This window comes from Eriocheir sinensis, chromosome 42 (genome assembly GCF_024679095.1).
Source record: "Eriocheir sinensis breed Jianghai 21 chromosome 42, ASM2467909v1, whole genome shotgun sequence".
Lineage (NCBI taxonomy): Eukaryota > Metazoa > Arthropoda > Malacostraca > Decapoda > Varunidae > Eriocheir > Eriocheir sinensis.
In genome coordinates, this window is record NC_066550.1 from 5,805,971 (window position 1) to 5,820,409 (window position 14,439).

The following is a 14,439-nucleotide window of genomic DNA, read 5'->3' on the forward strand; positions in this document are numbered from 1 at the left end:
GCACTACAATAGCAGCCCTGCGCATTATAATCCAGATGCAGTAGAGATGTCAGCAAGACACAAGATTTTCACCTTTATTCTGTTGTGCTGGAAGCTTCCCCCAGGTCTTTGGGCCTCTTTAAGACTCCGGGAGGAGCGAGCAAGGGGGCGGGGAGCAAGGCCCCGCCCGCGCCCCGCGGGGCACGGTCAGGCGCCAGGCGGAAAGTGTTGCCAACTCGCCCAGATTTTTGTTACATGTTCATATTCTTGTATGATCGAATATACTGTAACGTTCTAGACTGTACTGCTCGGTATATATATATATATATATATATATATATATATATATATATATATATATATATATATATATATATATATATATATATATATATATATATATATATTGTTGTGCTGGAAGCTTCCCCCGGGGTCTATGGGCCTCTGGAAGACTCTGGGAGGAGCGAGCAGTGGGGGCGGGGAGCAAGGCCCCGCCCGCACCCCGCGGGGCCCGCGGCTAGGCGCCAGGTGGGAAGTGTTGCCAACTCGTACAAATTTTTGCTAAATGTTCTTGTATAATCGAATATATACTGTAACGTTCTAGACTGTACTGTTCGATATATATATATATATATATATATATATATATATATATATATATATATATATATATATATATATATATATATATATATATATATATATATGTGAAGAGGGCGAGAGAGTCAGTCCCAGTCATAGTAAGCTAGTGGCCAGTGAAGAGTCAAGAGTGAATTGTACTACTAAGGAAACTACAGAGGCTGTGCAAGGTGTTTACATATCTCCCTCCCACGGAGTCTTGTGACGGCGACACGGAACCCAGGTATACGTCCGGCATAACATTGGCGTCAGGAGTGTAGGCATTTGTTTTTTCGCCATGGAGACTCGTTCCCAAGCTGCCCAGAGGGACGACGTGTTGACTGAACCCTTGGAAGCTTTGAGACTACAGGGGGAGAAACAAGAAAGAGCACACCAAGAACTCAAAGAACAACAAGAAAGAGCACACCAAGAACTCAAAGAACAACAAGAAAGAGCACAGCAACAACAACAAGAAACACTCCAAGCACTCAAAGAACAACAATAAAGAGCACAGCAACAAGAAGGAACACTCCAAGAACTCAAAGAACAACAAGAAAGAGCACAGCAACAACAAGAAGGAACACTCCAGAAACTCAAAGAACAGCTAGAAGATCGCTTCACAGGATTACAGCTACAGCTAAAAGCAGTACAAGGTGGAAGTGAGTCAGTGCGAAGAGAAATGACTGATGTGACCACGAACTTGGGACAACGCCTGATAGAAGTGGAGAAAGAACACACAAATCTTAAACAAGAGATGGAGGTGGTACGGGAGACGACACACAAAGACATATTAGAAGTAAGTGACAGAGTGAAGGCCCTTGAAGACTGTTTGGCTGGAAACGGACAGCCAGTGCCTGCAGGGGCTAGTTGTACCCAAGATGCTTCTCCTACGCAAGTCCGGGGTAGTTTGAGCCCTGTTTCGCCAGAGTTTATCCCCGCAAGAAGTTCCGCCAGTCCCATGAGTCTGCTGGGGTCGCCTGTTAGAAAGAAGCCTCAGGAGTTTGATGGCAAAGTCTCCTGGGAGGCTTACCTCGCTCAGGTTGAGCTGTTGGCAGCTCGGAATGGATGGGATGACCAAGAGTGCGCGGTTCAGCTGGCCACTAGCCTGAAAGGGGCGGCGTTGGAGGTCCTTGCTCAGCTCGACAATGCGACAAAAGGCAGCTACAGTGGACTAACACAGGCGCTGGAGCAACGATATGGGACCAAGCACCAGAACGAGCTCTTCAGGGTTAGGTTCAGAACCCACAACAGGAGGCGCGGCGAGTCTCTTCAGGAACTCGCTCAGGACCTTGAGAGCATGGCGCACAAGGCATAACCAGGTGCCACCACTGAACTCCTGACGGTTTTGCTGCGTGATCAATTCATCGATGCCCTGGACAGCCCTCAGCTGAAGATACTGTAGTGACACGACTTGCCTGATGAGCGAGCCTCCCATAACCCTCTTAGCGAGGGGGGTACCTCTTTGGCCGACTGGTAAAGGAGTGGCTCTTCCGTTACGCTGGTCGCGGGCTCGATCACCGGCGCCGGCAAACCTTTCCTTGTCTGGATTAATTTCTCGTGTGTTTCGTTACACGCAGAGGTCGTGTGTGAGTGTAGAAAAGAGAAAAATTCTGGCATTTCACTGGTGGCAGCGGTGGGATCCTCTCCTGTGGTTCTGTTGTGTCACCCCGAGAGGGTAACAGGTAGAGTGATGGCCCATGCTCTCCTAAGTTCATAGAAAATGGGAACTCAACACACAGAAATTAATCTAAATAGGAATGGGGAGCCGTGTAGTGACACGACTTGCCTGATGGGGCGAGCCTCCCATAACCCACTTAGCGAGGGGGGTACCTCTTTGGCCGACTGGTAAAGGAGTGGCTCTTCCGTTACGCTGGTCGCGGGTTCGATCCCCGGCGCCGGCAAACCTTTCCTTGTCTGGATTAATTTCTCGTGTGTTTCGTTACACGCAGAGGTCGTGTGTGAGTGTAGAAAAGAGAAAAATTCTGGCATTTCAATACAAGTGAAGCAAGCTAAGCCAACATCAATGCAGGAAGCTCTGGCACGTACCATGGAGTTTGAGTCCTTAGTTAGCTCTAGCTTGTCAAGCTTCAGGGACGACTCGACTTCTGGTTTTAGGGCACGAAAGGGCGCTGTCAGCGACACAGACAGGTTCCAAGGAACATGCTGGTACTGCGAGAAGGTTGGGCACAAGGAGAACGAATGCTTCAAGAGGAAAAAGGAATATGAATTATGGTGGCGCTAGGAAGAAGCCCAGGGAAGGACCCAAGTGCTGGACCTGTGGAGAAAAGGGGCACTGGAAGAATGAGTGTCGGAAAAATGTGCCCCCGGCGAGGGACCACCACTCGGAAAACTAAGGAGGACTGGTTCACGGGGGCAACGACCAGTCTGTCCTGTACATGCCCCGAAGATATTGTTGTGCTGGAAGCTTCCCCCGGCGACCATAGGCCTCTAGAAGGCTCCCGGAGAAACGAGCAAAGGGGCGGGGAGCAAGGCGAGCCGTCCGCGCCCCACGGGGCTAGCGGCCAGGCGCCAGGCGGGAAGTGTTGCCAACTCGCATATATTTTTGCTACATGTTCTTGTATGATCTGAAATATACTGTAATATTCTAGACTGTACTGTTCTGGATATATATAGGAGAAGAGGGCGAGAGAGGGCGAGTCCCAGTCATAGTAAGCTAGTGGTAAGTGAAGAGTCCGAGTGAAGTGTACTACTAAAGAAGAATATTAAACTACAGAAGCTGTGCAAAGTGTTTACATATCTCCCTCCCACGGAGTCTCCTGACGGCGACACGGAACCCAAGTAACACGTCCGGCATAACAATATCAATGTGCAGGAGAACCACCATGACGAGCTGCCAAGTGGAGGGCAAGGTTGACGGAGTGTTGTGGCCTGTGGTCGTCGACACAGGCTCGGAACGCACATTGGTGCGACCTGACGTGGTGAGTCATCGTCGGCTTCCTAAGACGTCGCATCGAATTTGCGGAGTCACTGGACACTACGCAGAGCTCAAAGGCACAGTGGAGGTGAAGTCTGAGCTCGGAGGAAAGGAAGAGTTCCTCTCCGTCTACGTGGCTGAAATGGACTAGGTATGGATTATCTTGTCTCCCACAGGTGCGAGCTGGACTTCCGCGCTAAGCAGCTGACTGTAGGAGGAAGGAGAGTGCCACTGACGACTGTGCACAAGGAGGCCTGCCAGTGACGGTCAAGCGCACCACCATTATTCCTCCGAGGTCAGAGATGCTGTTACCCTGTCAAATTACGGGTGTCCCCCCGGCTAGTCTGTGTATGGTAGAGAGTGGAAGTCGATGCCCGGTAGAAAACGGGGTGATTATAGGCAGTACTTTGGCAGACCCTACTGCAGCGGAAGTGCCTGTCATCGTGGCCAATGTCTCCTTCAGCCCAAAGAAAATAAAACAAGGGACCATGGTGGGGTTGTGCCAAGAGATCGACCAGAAACCGAGAACCTGTGTCTGCAGAAGAACCCTGACGAAGCCCCAGGAGGAGCTGCCCGACTACCTGCGCGACCTGTTTGACAGGAGCTCCAAGTGTCTAGAGGAGCCCCAAGTGGAACAGCTCAGGGAGCTTCTCGTGAGAAATGCAGATGTGTTTTCCACAGGAGACCTGGACTTGGGGTGTACGGACCTGGTAGAGCACCACATCGACAAAGGTAGCCACCGCCCAGTGAAGCAAGCTCCTCGAAGGATGGCACCAGCCCATCGCAAGGAGATGGATGAGGTGATGGATGATCTCCGGCAACAGGGGTTAATCGAGCGGTCCAGCAACCCGTGGGCGTCTGATGTAGTGCTCGTCAGGAAAAAGGACGGTTCCCTCAGGTGCTGCGTGGACTACCGAGCCCTCAGCGATCTCACCATCAAAGATTCATACCCACTCTCACGGATCGACGACACGCTCGACACTTTGGTGGGTTCCAAGTGGTTTTCAACACTAGATATGAAGTTTGGGTATCACCAAGTCAAAATGTCGGAGCAGGACAAAGAGAAAAAACCCTTCTCCTACGGTCAAGGCATGTGGCAGTTTAAGGTCATGCCCTTTGACCTGTGCAACGCGCCGGCCACGTTCGAGCAGCTGATGGAGAGGGCGCTGGAGGGACTTCACTGGAAGACGGCACTCATCTATCTCGACGACGTGATTGTCTTTGGCCAGACCTTCGAGCAGGAGATCTTGGAAAGGCTATCAGAGGTTTTCCCCCGGTTTAGAGCTGCACACCTTAAACTCAGCCCGAAGAAATGCTGCCTATTCCAAAAGGAGGTCCAATACTTGGGACACATCGTGAGCGAGGCTGGAGTACGCACTGATCCTGAGAAGGTGGCTGCGGTAAGGGACTGGCCGACACCCACCAACGTGAAGGAGCTGCAGAGCTTCCTCGGGTTGTGCTCATACTACCGCAGGTTTAAGAAAGGCTTCGCTACGATTGCTGCACCACTGCACCTCCTGACGAAGAAGGGGCGCAAGTTTGAGTGGACAGCGGAAACTCAGGTTGCCTTTGAGAAGCTCAAGGAGGCCCTCATCAGCTCGCCCGTACTCACCTACCCGGACCCCTCTAAGACTTTTACATTGGATTGTGATGCCAGTGATTGGTGGAGTGCTGTCCCAGGCATGTGCCGACATAGAACGGGTTGTGGCCTACTTCAGCAAGAAGCTCACCCCAGCCGAGAAAAACTATTGCGTGACCCGGAAAGAACTCCTGGCAGTAGTCAAGAGCCTTGACTTTTTCCATCCATACCTGTACGGTGCAACTTTCACCATCCGCACGGATCACGCTGCATTGCGGTGGCTCAAGTCACTGAAAAACCCTGAGGGCCAGCTTGCTCGCTGGATAGGTAAACTAGAGCAGCATCACTACACTATTGTGCACCGATCTGGGCTAACACACGGTAACGCGGACAGCTTGAGCCGGCGCCCCTGCCTACCTGAGTGTCAACATTGCCTCCAGAGGGAAAGCGTCCAGAATGTGTGCCGCCGCACTACAGTGGAACAGACAGCGGAGGTGCCATGGGAAGACTTGGGAAAACTGCAACGGGAGGACCGAGATCTGAGACCAATTAAGGAGTGGCTGAGTCAGTCGTCAACGCGACCTGGGTGGGAAGTAATCTCGAGAGAAAGCCCTACCACCAAGAATTACTGGACTCAGTGGGACACTCTTCGGATGGACGACGGGGTGTTGCAGCGACGCTGGGTCTCTCATGATGGTCTTGACCACTACTGGTCCACGGTGCTACCTGTGAAGTCCCAGGAAGGCGTCTTGAAAGAAATGCACGACAGCATCACCAGCGGACACCTTGGGGTAAAGAAGACACTGAGTCGCCTGCGCCAAAGGTTCTATTGGGTTGGCATGAGGAAGGACGTGGAAGAATGGTGTCACGCGTGTGGTGTGCTGTGCAAAGAAGGGCCCCAAGAAGCGTCACCGTGCCCCATTGCAACTATACCAGGTTGGAGCCCCATGGAACGGGTGGCAGTGGATATAGCAGGACCCTTGCCTCTGACGACGAACGGAAATAGGTACATCTGCGTCACAATGGATTACTTCACCAAGTGGCCGGAAGCCTACGCCATCCCTGACCAGGAAGCCACTACTGTACCATCGCCAAGGTCTTGGTGGAGGAGTTCTTCTGTCGCTTCGGTGTGCCTAACGAGCTCCATTCCGACCAGGGAAGGAATTTTGAGTCAACAGTCCTTGCTGAGTGCTGCAAGCTTCTGGGTATCAAGAAGACCCGGACCACCCCTCTGCACCCAGTCAGATGGAATGGTGGAGAGGTTTAATTGGACGTTGGGCCAGGAGTTGGCCAAGCAGTGCAACAATGATCAGTCTTCATGGGATCAGAAGCTGCCTGCGCTTCTCATGGCCTACAGGTCTGCCGCCCACGAGACTACGGGGTATTCACCGGCAAAGCTGATGTTTGGACGTGAGCTGCGATTGCCGGTGGACCTACTGACAGGAAGGCCTCCTGGGGAAAGCCTTCCAAGGAACGCCTCCAGTTTTGCCCGTCAACTAGAGGAACGGCTGGAAGAGGTGCACCATCAAGTCCGTGGTGCCTTGAAGTTCTCCGGGAGGCCATGAAGCGCGGTTACAATATGAGGGCAAGCCACGTTGACTTCAAGGAAGGAGACCAAGTCTGGCTTTACAACCCGCAGAGGAAGAAAGGACAGTCTCCGAAGTTACAGAGCCCCTGGGAAGGCCCTTACACTGTGCTAGAACGCCTCTCCGACGTGACTTACCGAATCCGGAGAACGGAAAGGACCAAGCCGAAAGTTGTCCACGTCAACCGCCTATGGAGGTACCACGGTCCGGGAAACTACACCTGGAACAACTACAGACACCCAGCAGCCGACGAAAACGCAAGGGACGTCCAGGACCGAGAGGAGGTCGACGACGACATAGGTCTTCTGGCCCTTTCAGCCGAGGGAGATAACCTCCCGGCTTCGGTAGATGTTCCAGGGACACCCCAAGAAGCGGACGACGACGAGGCGCACCAGGAGACAGACGCGCAGGAGGCACCGAGCAGAAGACCGAGACAACGCAGGCGTCCACAGCGATACGACGATTATTATGTTTTTGATTAATTCTCTTATGTTTGTATATAGTTAAGTGTGTGATCGGGACGATCACAATTAAGAGGGGGGGATAGTGTTGTGCTGGAAGCTTCCCCCGGCGTCCATAGGCCTCTAGAAGGCTCCAGGAGAAGCGAGCAGGGGGGCGGGGAGCAAAGCCTCGCCCGCGCCCCGCGGGGCTAGCGGCCAGGCGCCAGGCGGGAAGTGTTGCCAAGTCGCACATACTTTTGCTACATGTTCTTGTATGATCTAAAATATACTGTAACATTCTAGACTGTTCTGTTCTGGATATATATAGGAGAAGAGGGCGAGAGGAGACAGCCCCAGTCATAGTAAGCTAGTGGTCAGTGAAGAGTCAGAGTGAAGTGTACTACTAAGGAAGAATATTAAACTACAGAAGTTGTGCAAAGTGTTTATATAATATATCTCCCTCCCACGGAGTCTTGTGACGGCGACACGGAACCCAAGTAGGTAATACGTCCGGCATAACAGTATTTTCACTGATGATAGACAGTATGATGTTGTCCTGATGCTGGACTGCAAGTATTAATCGGAAGTTAGTGGGGCTGCCCCTGAGCCTTGTAAATTAACTTAGAGACAGGCCAGGGGGTCACTCACTATGATTATTATATATGTTGGCTTGCCCTTTAATAGCACTATACAGGCCACAGGGCTGGTGGGAGCTGGCTGAGCTGGTGAGCTGGCTTATAAATACTGGTACCCTTTCTTGCATTCTGAAGGACCACCCTCATTTTGCCCAGAGATTTTAACTTTTGGTGTACCCCCTCCTGTCACACTCTCTACATTGTGTTGCTTACAGTATATAATGTACTATTTTCATAATGCCCCATGCTATCACTGGTGGCTGGCATTGCATATTCCTTATGGCCAGTAGGAGAGCGGTGATGATTCGGACAGTGGGATGGTCCGGCCATAGCACTTATTGTAAAGTGTATGGGACTGAGTGCCTCGAGATTTTGTGTGAATGTGCAAAACTTTGTTGCCTTGGCCCACAAAGGGACAACCACGCCCTCAGAGCTGTTATTTTCGATGCAAGTCCTATTATATGTTTTTTTACATCTCGTATGTAATATTTTCAGGGTGTATCGTAAGCTCTCACTTCAAAAACGTGCCAATTAGCGAGATGTAAATTATTTCGGTGACGCAGCGATGCACGGCGAAGGTATTGCCGTATAACACGATCACCCAGCTCTCGTGCTGGTGAAGGAGTGTGACCACACATTTGCTTTTTGTAGAGTCATGATGATTCGGACAGTTGATTTTTTTATGATTTTTATTGAATTCATATCAATTTAAACATTATAGGTGTTGCAACGGTTATAAAAAGGTTAATTTGGTTGATTTATATTCAGATATTATGCTTGTGAGAAGAGAAGGAAGCCATAATACCAAAATTTTTGAGATATTTCTTGTAGTTCTCCTTTTATTTTTTCCCCCTCTAAATATTGAGAGGATACTTTTGTCCTTAAACAAATGTCTTGTAGTATATATAATCTTGTTTATTAGCCAATCAAACTTAAGTTATATTAATATTATGGCGAGTATTATGAGTGTCCGTATCATCCCTCCTCCCTGGCCGAACCATCACCACGGGTGGGGATGGTTCGGACGATTTAGAAACTTGTCTTTCATCACCTACATCTGAAAATTGGAAATAGCTAAGAGTGTCATATTAGCAGCCTAAAGAGCCAAATGATGGAGGAACATTTTGAGATTAACATAATTACATTACTTCTTAAACTTCTTTTTCTAAAAATATTTTTCTAAAAAGTGTCCGAATCATACCGGCTCTCCCCTATATATATATATATATATACTATATATATACTATATATATATATATATATATATATATATATATATATATATATATATATATATATATATATATATATATATATATATATATATATATATATATATATATACATATATAACTTTTTCTACTTTTGTATGCTTTGTACATTTTGTATTCTTATTTATTTTGGGAGATGGGCTGGCGCCTGGTGGGCACCTCCCATCTCCTTTATTGTATTTTTATACAACATTAAACCTACAACTCATTAATATCAACTAAATTGAAGTAAACAGTGGATGTATTCCCTTGTCGCATTGATTACCAAGAATTTGTCTGTATATTACCTTATCAACCATCATATTGTTACGAATGTGCTGTATGTGAATGATTGTATGTGTAATGTGATGAACTTGTAGCATGATGCAATGTTACCTCAGCATGGTGCAACTCTACTTGTTGGGACAAGAGAGACAGGAGGGGGCCCGGGGCCGCCGGGCCGCCGGGCAGGAAGTGCTGAGTCGAGCAGTGGGGGAGCAAGGGTGGCTGAGGAGTGGTAGTTGAGAAGACGCGTGTCTGGGCTTGAGAGAGGGGGAGCTGCTCCGCTCGCGAGCTGTGTGCATCCGGTGTGCGTGTCTGCCGTGCCCCTGTACTGTGCCTGATTAACTAACTGTTCTGTGCCTTGAAAGTTGCTGTACTCTGTACTGTGTGAGGAACCTGTCATTAAACTAGAACTTAGTGTTGAACGTGTATCCTTTGTGCCCTGCCTCGTTCCCTCCTCCTCTCGGTGTTCAGTGTGGGCCGCTGTGAGTGACTGGTGCCCGTGTGGTTGTTCTGGTGAGGATCACGCCACCTGCCTGCCCGTGGATGGTGTGTGGTAGGGGGGGTGGCGTAACACTTGGTGTCAAAGGAGTGGGATAAGTGAACAGTGAAGCGCGCCGAGTCGTCATGGCGTCCCCCAATGGTCGCCGTGAGGGTGAGGAGACGGGCAAGGCCGAGGCTGACCCGGGTGATGTGAAGCCGGGCCAGATGGAATTGTTCGCTGCCATGCTGGCCAGTATGAGGCAGGATTTGGATCAGAGGGCAGACGAGAGGGCACGCGAGCAGGCTCGGAGGGCAGAAGAGAGGGCAGACGAGAGGGCACGCGAGCAGGCTCAGAGGGCAGAAGAGAGGGCTCGCGAGCAGGCTCAGAGGGCAGAAGAGAGGGCAGACGAGAGGGCACGCGAGCAGGCTCAGAGGGCAGAAGAGAGGGCTCGCGAGCAGGCTCGGAGGGCAGAAGAGAGGGCAGACGAGGAGGCCCGCCATCTTGCCGATATCCTCCAGAGCTGTTTCTCGTCGCAGAAGCTGGAAACCCAGCAGTACACCGACCAGGGCTGCGACAGCACGAGGAGTGAACGGCTGGAGGAGGTGCGGACCCAGGAAGGCGAGGTCCGAGGCCTGAGGGAGGCGGAGACGCAGCTGCGAGAGGTGGCACCGTCGCACGCGGAGGAAGAAGGCTCAGTTCTGGCAGGAAGCGCCGGGGCGGCGGTCCTGCAGGGGCCTATCTGGGGCCCCTGGCAAGGACTCCTGGAGCCTGGTAGCGTCGTGGCGGAACCAGTAGCTGCCGCAGGAGGTTGGGGAGCCCCCGCCTCGTTGCCTCCCTCACCCCCTCCCTCTCCTCCATGCCAGCCGGCTCGCAGGTCACGTAGTCCGCTCTCTCTCCCATGGCAGCAGCGAGAGGTGGCAACGTGGTGCGGGGAGGAACAAGAAGGGTCACGTGTGCTGGCGGCGGGTGCACGGGTGGCGGACTGGCGGGGCTCCGCGTGGGGCCCCTGGCAAGGGCCCCTGAAGCCTGGTGGCGTCGTGGCGGAGCCGGTGGAGGCTGCAGGAGGCTGGGGAGCCGTCGAAGCCGCTCCTTTGGGTCCAGCTGGTGCTGGAGTCGGAGCCATTAACCCTGCCTCGTTGCCTCTCTCACCGCCTCCCTCTCCGCCATGCCGGCCGGCTTGCAGCCCACGTGGTCCGCCCGCTCCCCGCTGCAGCCCCTCATCCTCCCGGAGCTCAGGGAGGCTTAAGCCAGCGGAGCACGACGGGAAGTTGGCATGGGAGGCCCAGTTCAAGATGCCAGCTGCTGCCCAGGGCTGGGGCGAGGATGAGAAGGCGCTGCTGCTGACGACAGCGCTACGGGGCTCAGTGGACGGGCCCGGCCGCTTGGTGGGGAGCGCCGAGAGGACCTTGGGGCGGCCTGACATGCCGGCCGCTACACGACTCCAGGACGCGCCACAGAGGCTGTGTGGCGTCACGGGGCACTGCGTGCAGTCTGAGGGCCCAGTGGAGGCTCGTATCGGCGTAGGCAGCGCTGTGGAGCGCCGGCCGATGGACGTCGCCGATCGAGACGAGCCGTGCGTGCTGGGCCTCGACTACCTGCCGCAGGACGAGGCCTGTGCCGACCTTGGACGGGAGCTGGAGGCTGCGCGGACAGGCGCCTTTGCTCCCGAAGGTCGGCTGTGCAGAGGTAGTCGCGGCGGAGCGACTGCACCTTGCCCCGGGGACGAAGGCCAGGGTCCTGTGTTGCCGGTCGGATGCGATGCCAGCGGAAGGCACGGTGGAGTCCACGGAGGGCCTGCAGCTGCCTGATGGTGTGGCAGCCGGACGGAGTCTCGAAGGAGCGGGGGAGGAGTCAGTCACGGTGCTGGTGGCTAACTCCTCCGACGAGGCTCGGAAAGTACCCGCTGGTGCCAAGCTGGGCACCTGTGAAGAGGTGGAACAACAAGAGGAGGCGTCGGGGAGTGCGGAGTCGGCCGCTGTGAGGCCGCTGCCCGACTTCCTGGAGGATTCGGCGCACCGGAGCGCCGCTCACCTGACGGAGGCGCAGACGAAAATGCGCCACACCCTGGCCCAGTACGCGGACGTGTTTAGCAGGGGTGACTTGGATCTGGGCCGCACGGGGTTGGTGAAGCATGGCATCAACACGGGAAATAGTGTGCCCACCAGGAGCCCGCCCCGACGTGTCGTGCCGGTCAGGCGGGAGGAATTGCAGCGCGCCGTCAACGAGCTGGCGGCGCAGGGGGTGATGGAGCGGACAGACTGTCCGTGGCCCTCAGCAGTCGTCCTGGATATGAAGAAGGACGGCACACAGCGCTTCTGTGAGGACTGCCGGGCGCTGAGGGACGAGACTGGCGAGGACTCTCACCCCCTGCCGTGGACCGACGACGCGCTGACGAGGGCCTTGGAGTTCGGGGCCTTGACGATGACCAGCGGCCTAGAAGCGGCCGCCCCGCCCTGCCATGACTTCCGGGGCCGGATGGCGAAGGTGAAGATGAAGGCAGCGTCGATGAACGCGAGCCCGGAGGGTCTCCGTGGCTCGTGCGGGGGCTGTGGCAAGAGGGGGCATAGGTGCAGTCGGTGCCTGGGGGAGCGAAGGACGCGTTCCCTCGACCGGCTGAGCCCCGACGCCCCAGCCGCTGTAAGGACTGTGGCCAGTCAGGCCACCGCTTGAGTGCCTGTCCCAGGTCCAGGGACGCGCGGCGCGGGCGGGAAGCGCGGACGGGCTGGAGGGAGTCGACTTCCAGCCGTCTCCCGCCCTCGGGCCCCGCCTTGAGTAAGCTGCCGCCGCCCGACCAGCGTGTTGCCAGTGGGAGGCTTAGCGGTTGTAGCCACGACGCGTGACAGTGGACACCGGGGGCTGAGGAGTGCTCGGCGCGGCCTGACCCGGGGTAGTGTGTGCTGCTGGAGGGGCCAGTGGAGGCTCGTATCGGCGTAGGCAGCGCTGTGGAGCGCCGGCCGATGGACGTCGCCGATCGAGACGAGCCGTGCTTGCTGGGCCTCGACTACCTGACGCAGGCCAGTAAGGCTCGTGGTGGCCTCGGACGGGAGCTGGAGAGGGTGACCGGAATGGTGCCCTTTGCTTCCAGGAGGTTTTCGAGCATGGCTGCGTGGGGAGGTAGTCACGGCTGAGCGAGGGCACCTTGCCCCGAGGGTGGAGGCCAGGAGCCGGTGTCGACTGTCCCGAGCGTCACGTGGAGTGGATGGCGTGGAAGAGCCCACTGAGGACTGGCGGCTGGTCGACGGCGTGGCTGACAGGCGGAGCCCCTTGGGGGCGCGAGAAGAGACTGTGGAGGACGTGGTGGAGGACAGACTGATTTATGTGTATTGCATGTATTTTTCTGTGTTCAATGCTCGGCCGGGAGCTCAGGCTACCGGTGGATTTGGCCACGGGGCGGCCTCCCGACGTGAGCTTGCCCACCGTCACCTCTGGCTTCGCAGCGGCACTGCAGGAAAGCCTGGCTGAGGTGCACCGACGCGTACGGGGCAAGCTCAAGGTGGCAGGCCAGGCCATGAAGGAGACATACGACCGGCGCATGAGGGACGTGAGGTACTCCGTGGGTGACAGAGTGTGGCTGCATAACCCCCGCCGTAAACGAGGGCTCTCGCCGAAGCTACAGAGCCCCTGGGAGGGGCCGTACACGGTGGTGGCAGCCCTCTCTGACGTCACCTACCGGATTCGACGGGGACGAAAGCGCCCGTCTGTTGTCCACGTGGACCGGCTGTGGCGTTACCACGGTCCAGGGCGCTACTCCTGGGGCCACGGTGAGGAAGGAGAGGACGTAGGCCCCAGCAGCAGCGACGAGGACGTGTCAGAGGTTGACCACGGGGCGAACGAGAACATGGGCGGTGCGGGCGAAGCGGCAGATGTCAGTGACGACCCTGAGCAAGTACCTGGGGCCGACGACGCGGCTCTGGGTGCCACCGCCTGCCTGCCGCCGCCCGCATCCCAGCGGCGCCCTCGGCGAGGCGTCGGCCGGGATGGTTAAGAGACTTTAGTGATGTCCCAGGGGACTGATTAGTTTGATTAATTTCATGTTTTGTTTGTTGAATGTTGGGGCAGCCGGGTCGACTGCCTTTTGAAGGAGGAGATAGTGTTACGAATGTGCTGTATGTGAATGATTGTATGTGTAATGTGATGAACTTGTAGCATGATGCAATGTTACCTCAGCATGGTGCAACTCTACTTGTTGGGACAAGAGAGACAGGAGGGGGCCCGGGGCCGCCGGGCCGCCGGGCAGGAAGTGCTGAGTCGAGCAGTGGGGGAGCAAGGGTGGCTGAGGAGTGGTAGTTGAGAAGACGCGTGTCTGGGCTTGAGAGAGGGGGAGCTGCTCCGCTCGCGAGCTGTGTGCATCCGGTGTGCGTGTCTGCCGTGCCCCTGTACTGTGCCTGATTAACTAACTGTTCTGTGCCTTGAAAGTTGCTGTACTCTGTACTGTGTGAGGAACCTGTCATTAAACTAGAACTTAGTGTTGAACGTGTATCCTTTGTGCCCTGCCTCGTTCCCTCCTCCTCTCGGTGTTCAGTGTGGGCCGCTGTGAGTGACTGGTGCCCGTGTGGTTCTGGTGAGGATCACGCCACCTGCCTGCCCGTGGATGGTGTGTGGTAGGGGGGGTGGCGTAACAATATTTTCATTTAATAGAAAGTGGTACATT

At 54.6% G+C, this 14,439-nt stretch overlaps 3 protein-coding genes across 4 annotated transcripts in view; 2 read left to right on the top strand and 1 right to left on the bottom strand.

Moving 5' to 3' along the window:
• LOC127009860 (zinc finger protein OZF-like) overlaps nucleotides 1–14,439 on the top strand; it is a 112,782-nt gene that overhangs the window by 26,295 nt on the left and 72,048 nt on the right. The window lies entirely within an intron of this gene.
• Nucleotides 1–14,439, bottom strand: part of LOC127009861 (uncharacterized) — a 100,404-nt gene that overhangs the window by 14,349 nt on the left and 71,616 nt on the right. The window lies entirely within an intron of this gene.
• LOC127009863 (uncharacterized) overlaps nucleotides 12,521–14,439 on the top strand; it is a 49,402-nt gene continuing 47,483 nt past the window's right edge. For both annotated transcript variants that reach the window (XM_050883293.1, XM_050883292.1), the window contains exon 1: nucleotides 12,521–14,071. In XM_050883293.1, the coding sequence (XP_050739250.1) occupies nucleotides 13,105–13,773 (669 nt within the window). In that variant the 5' untranslated portion in view covers nucleotides 12,521–13,104 and the 3' untranslated portion in view covers nucleotides 13,774–14,071. The remainder of the gene's footprint in view (nucleotides 14,072–14,439) is intronic.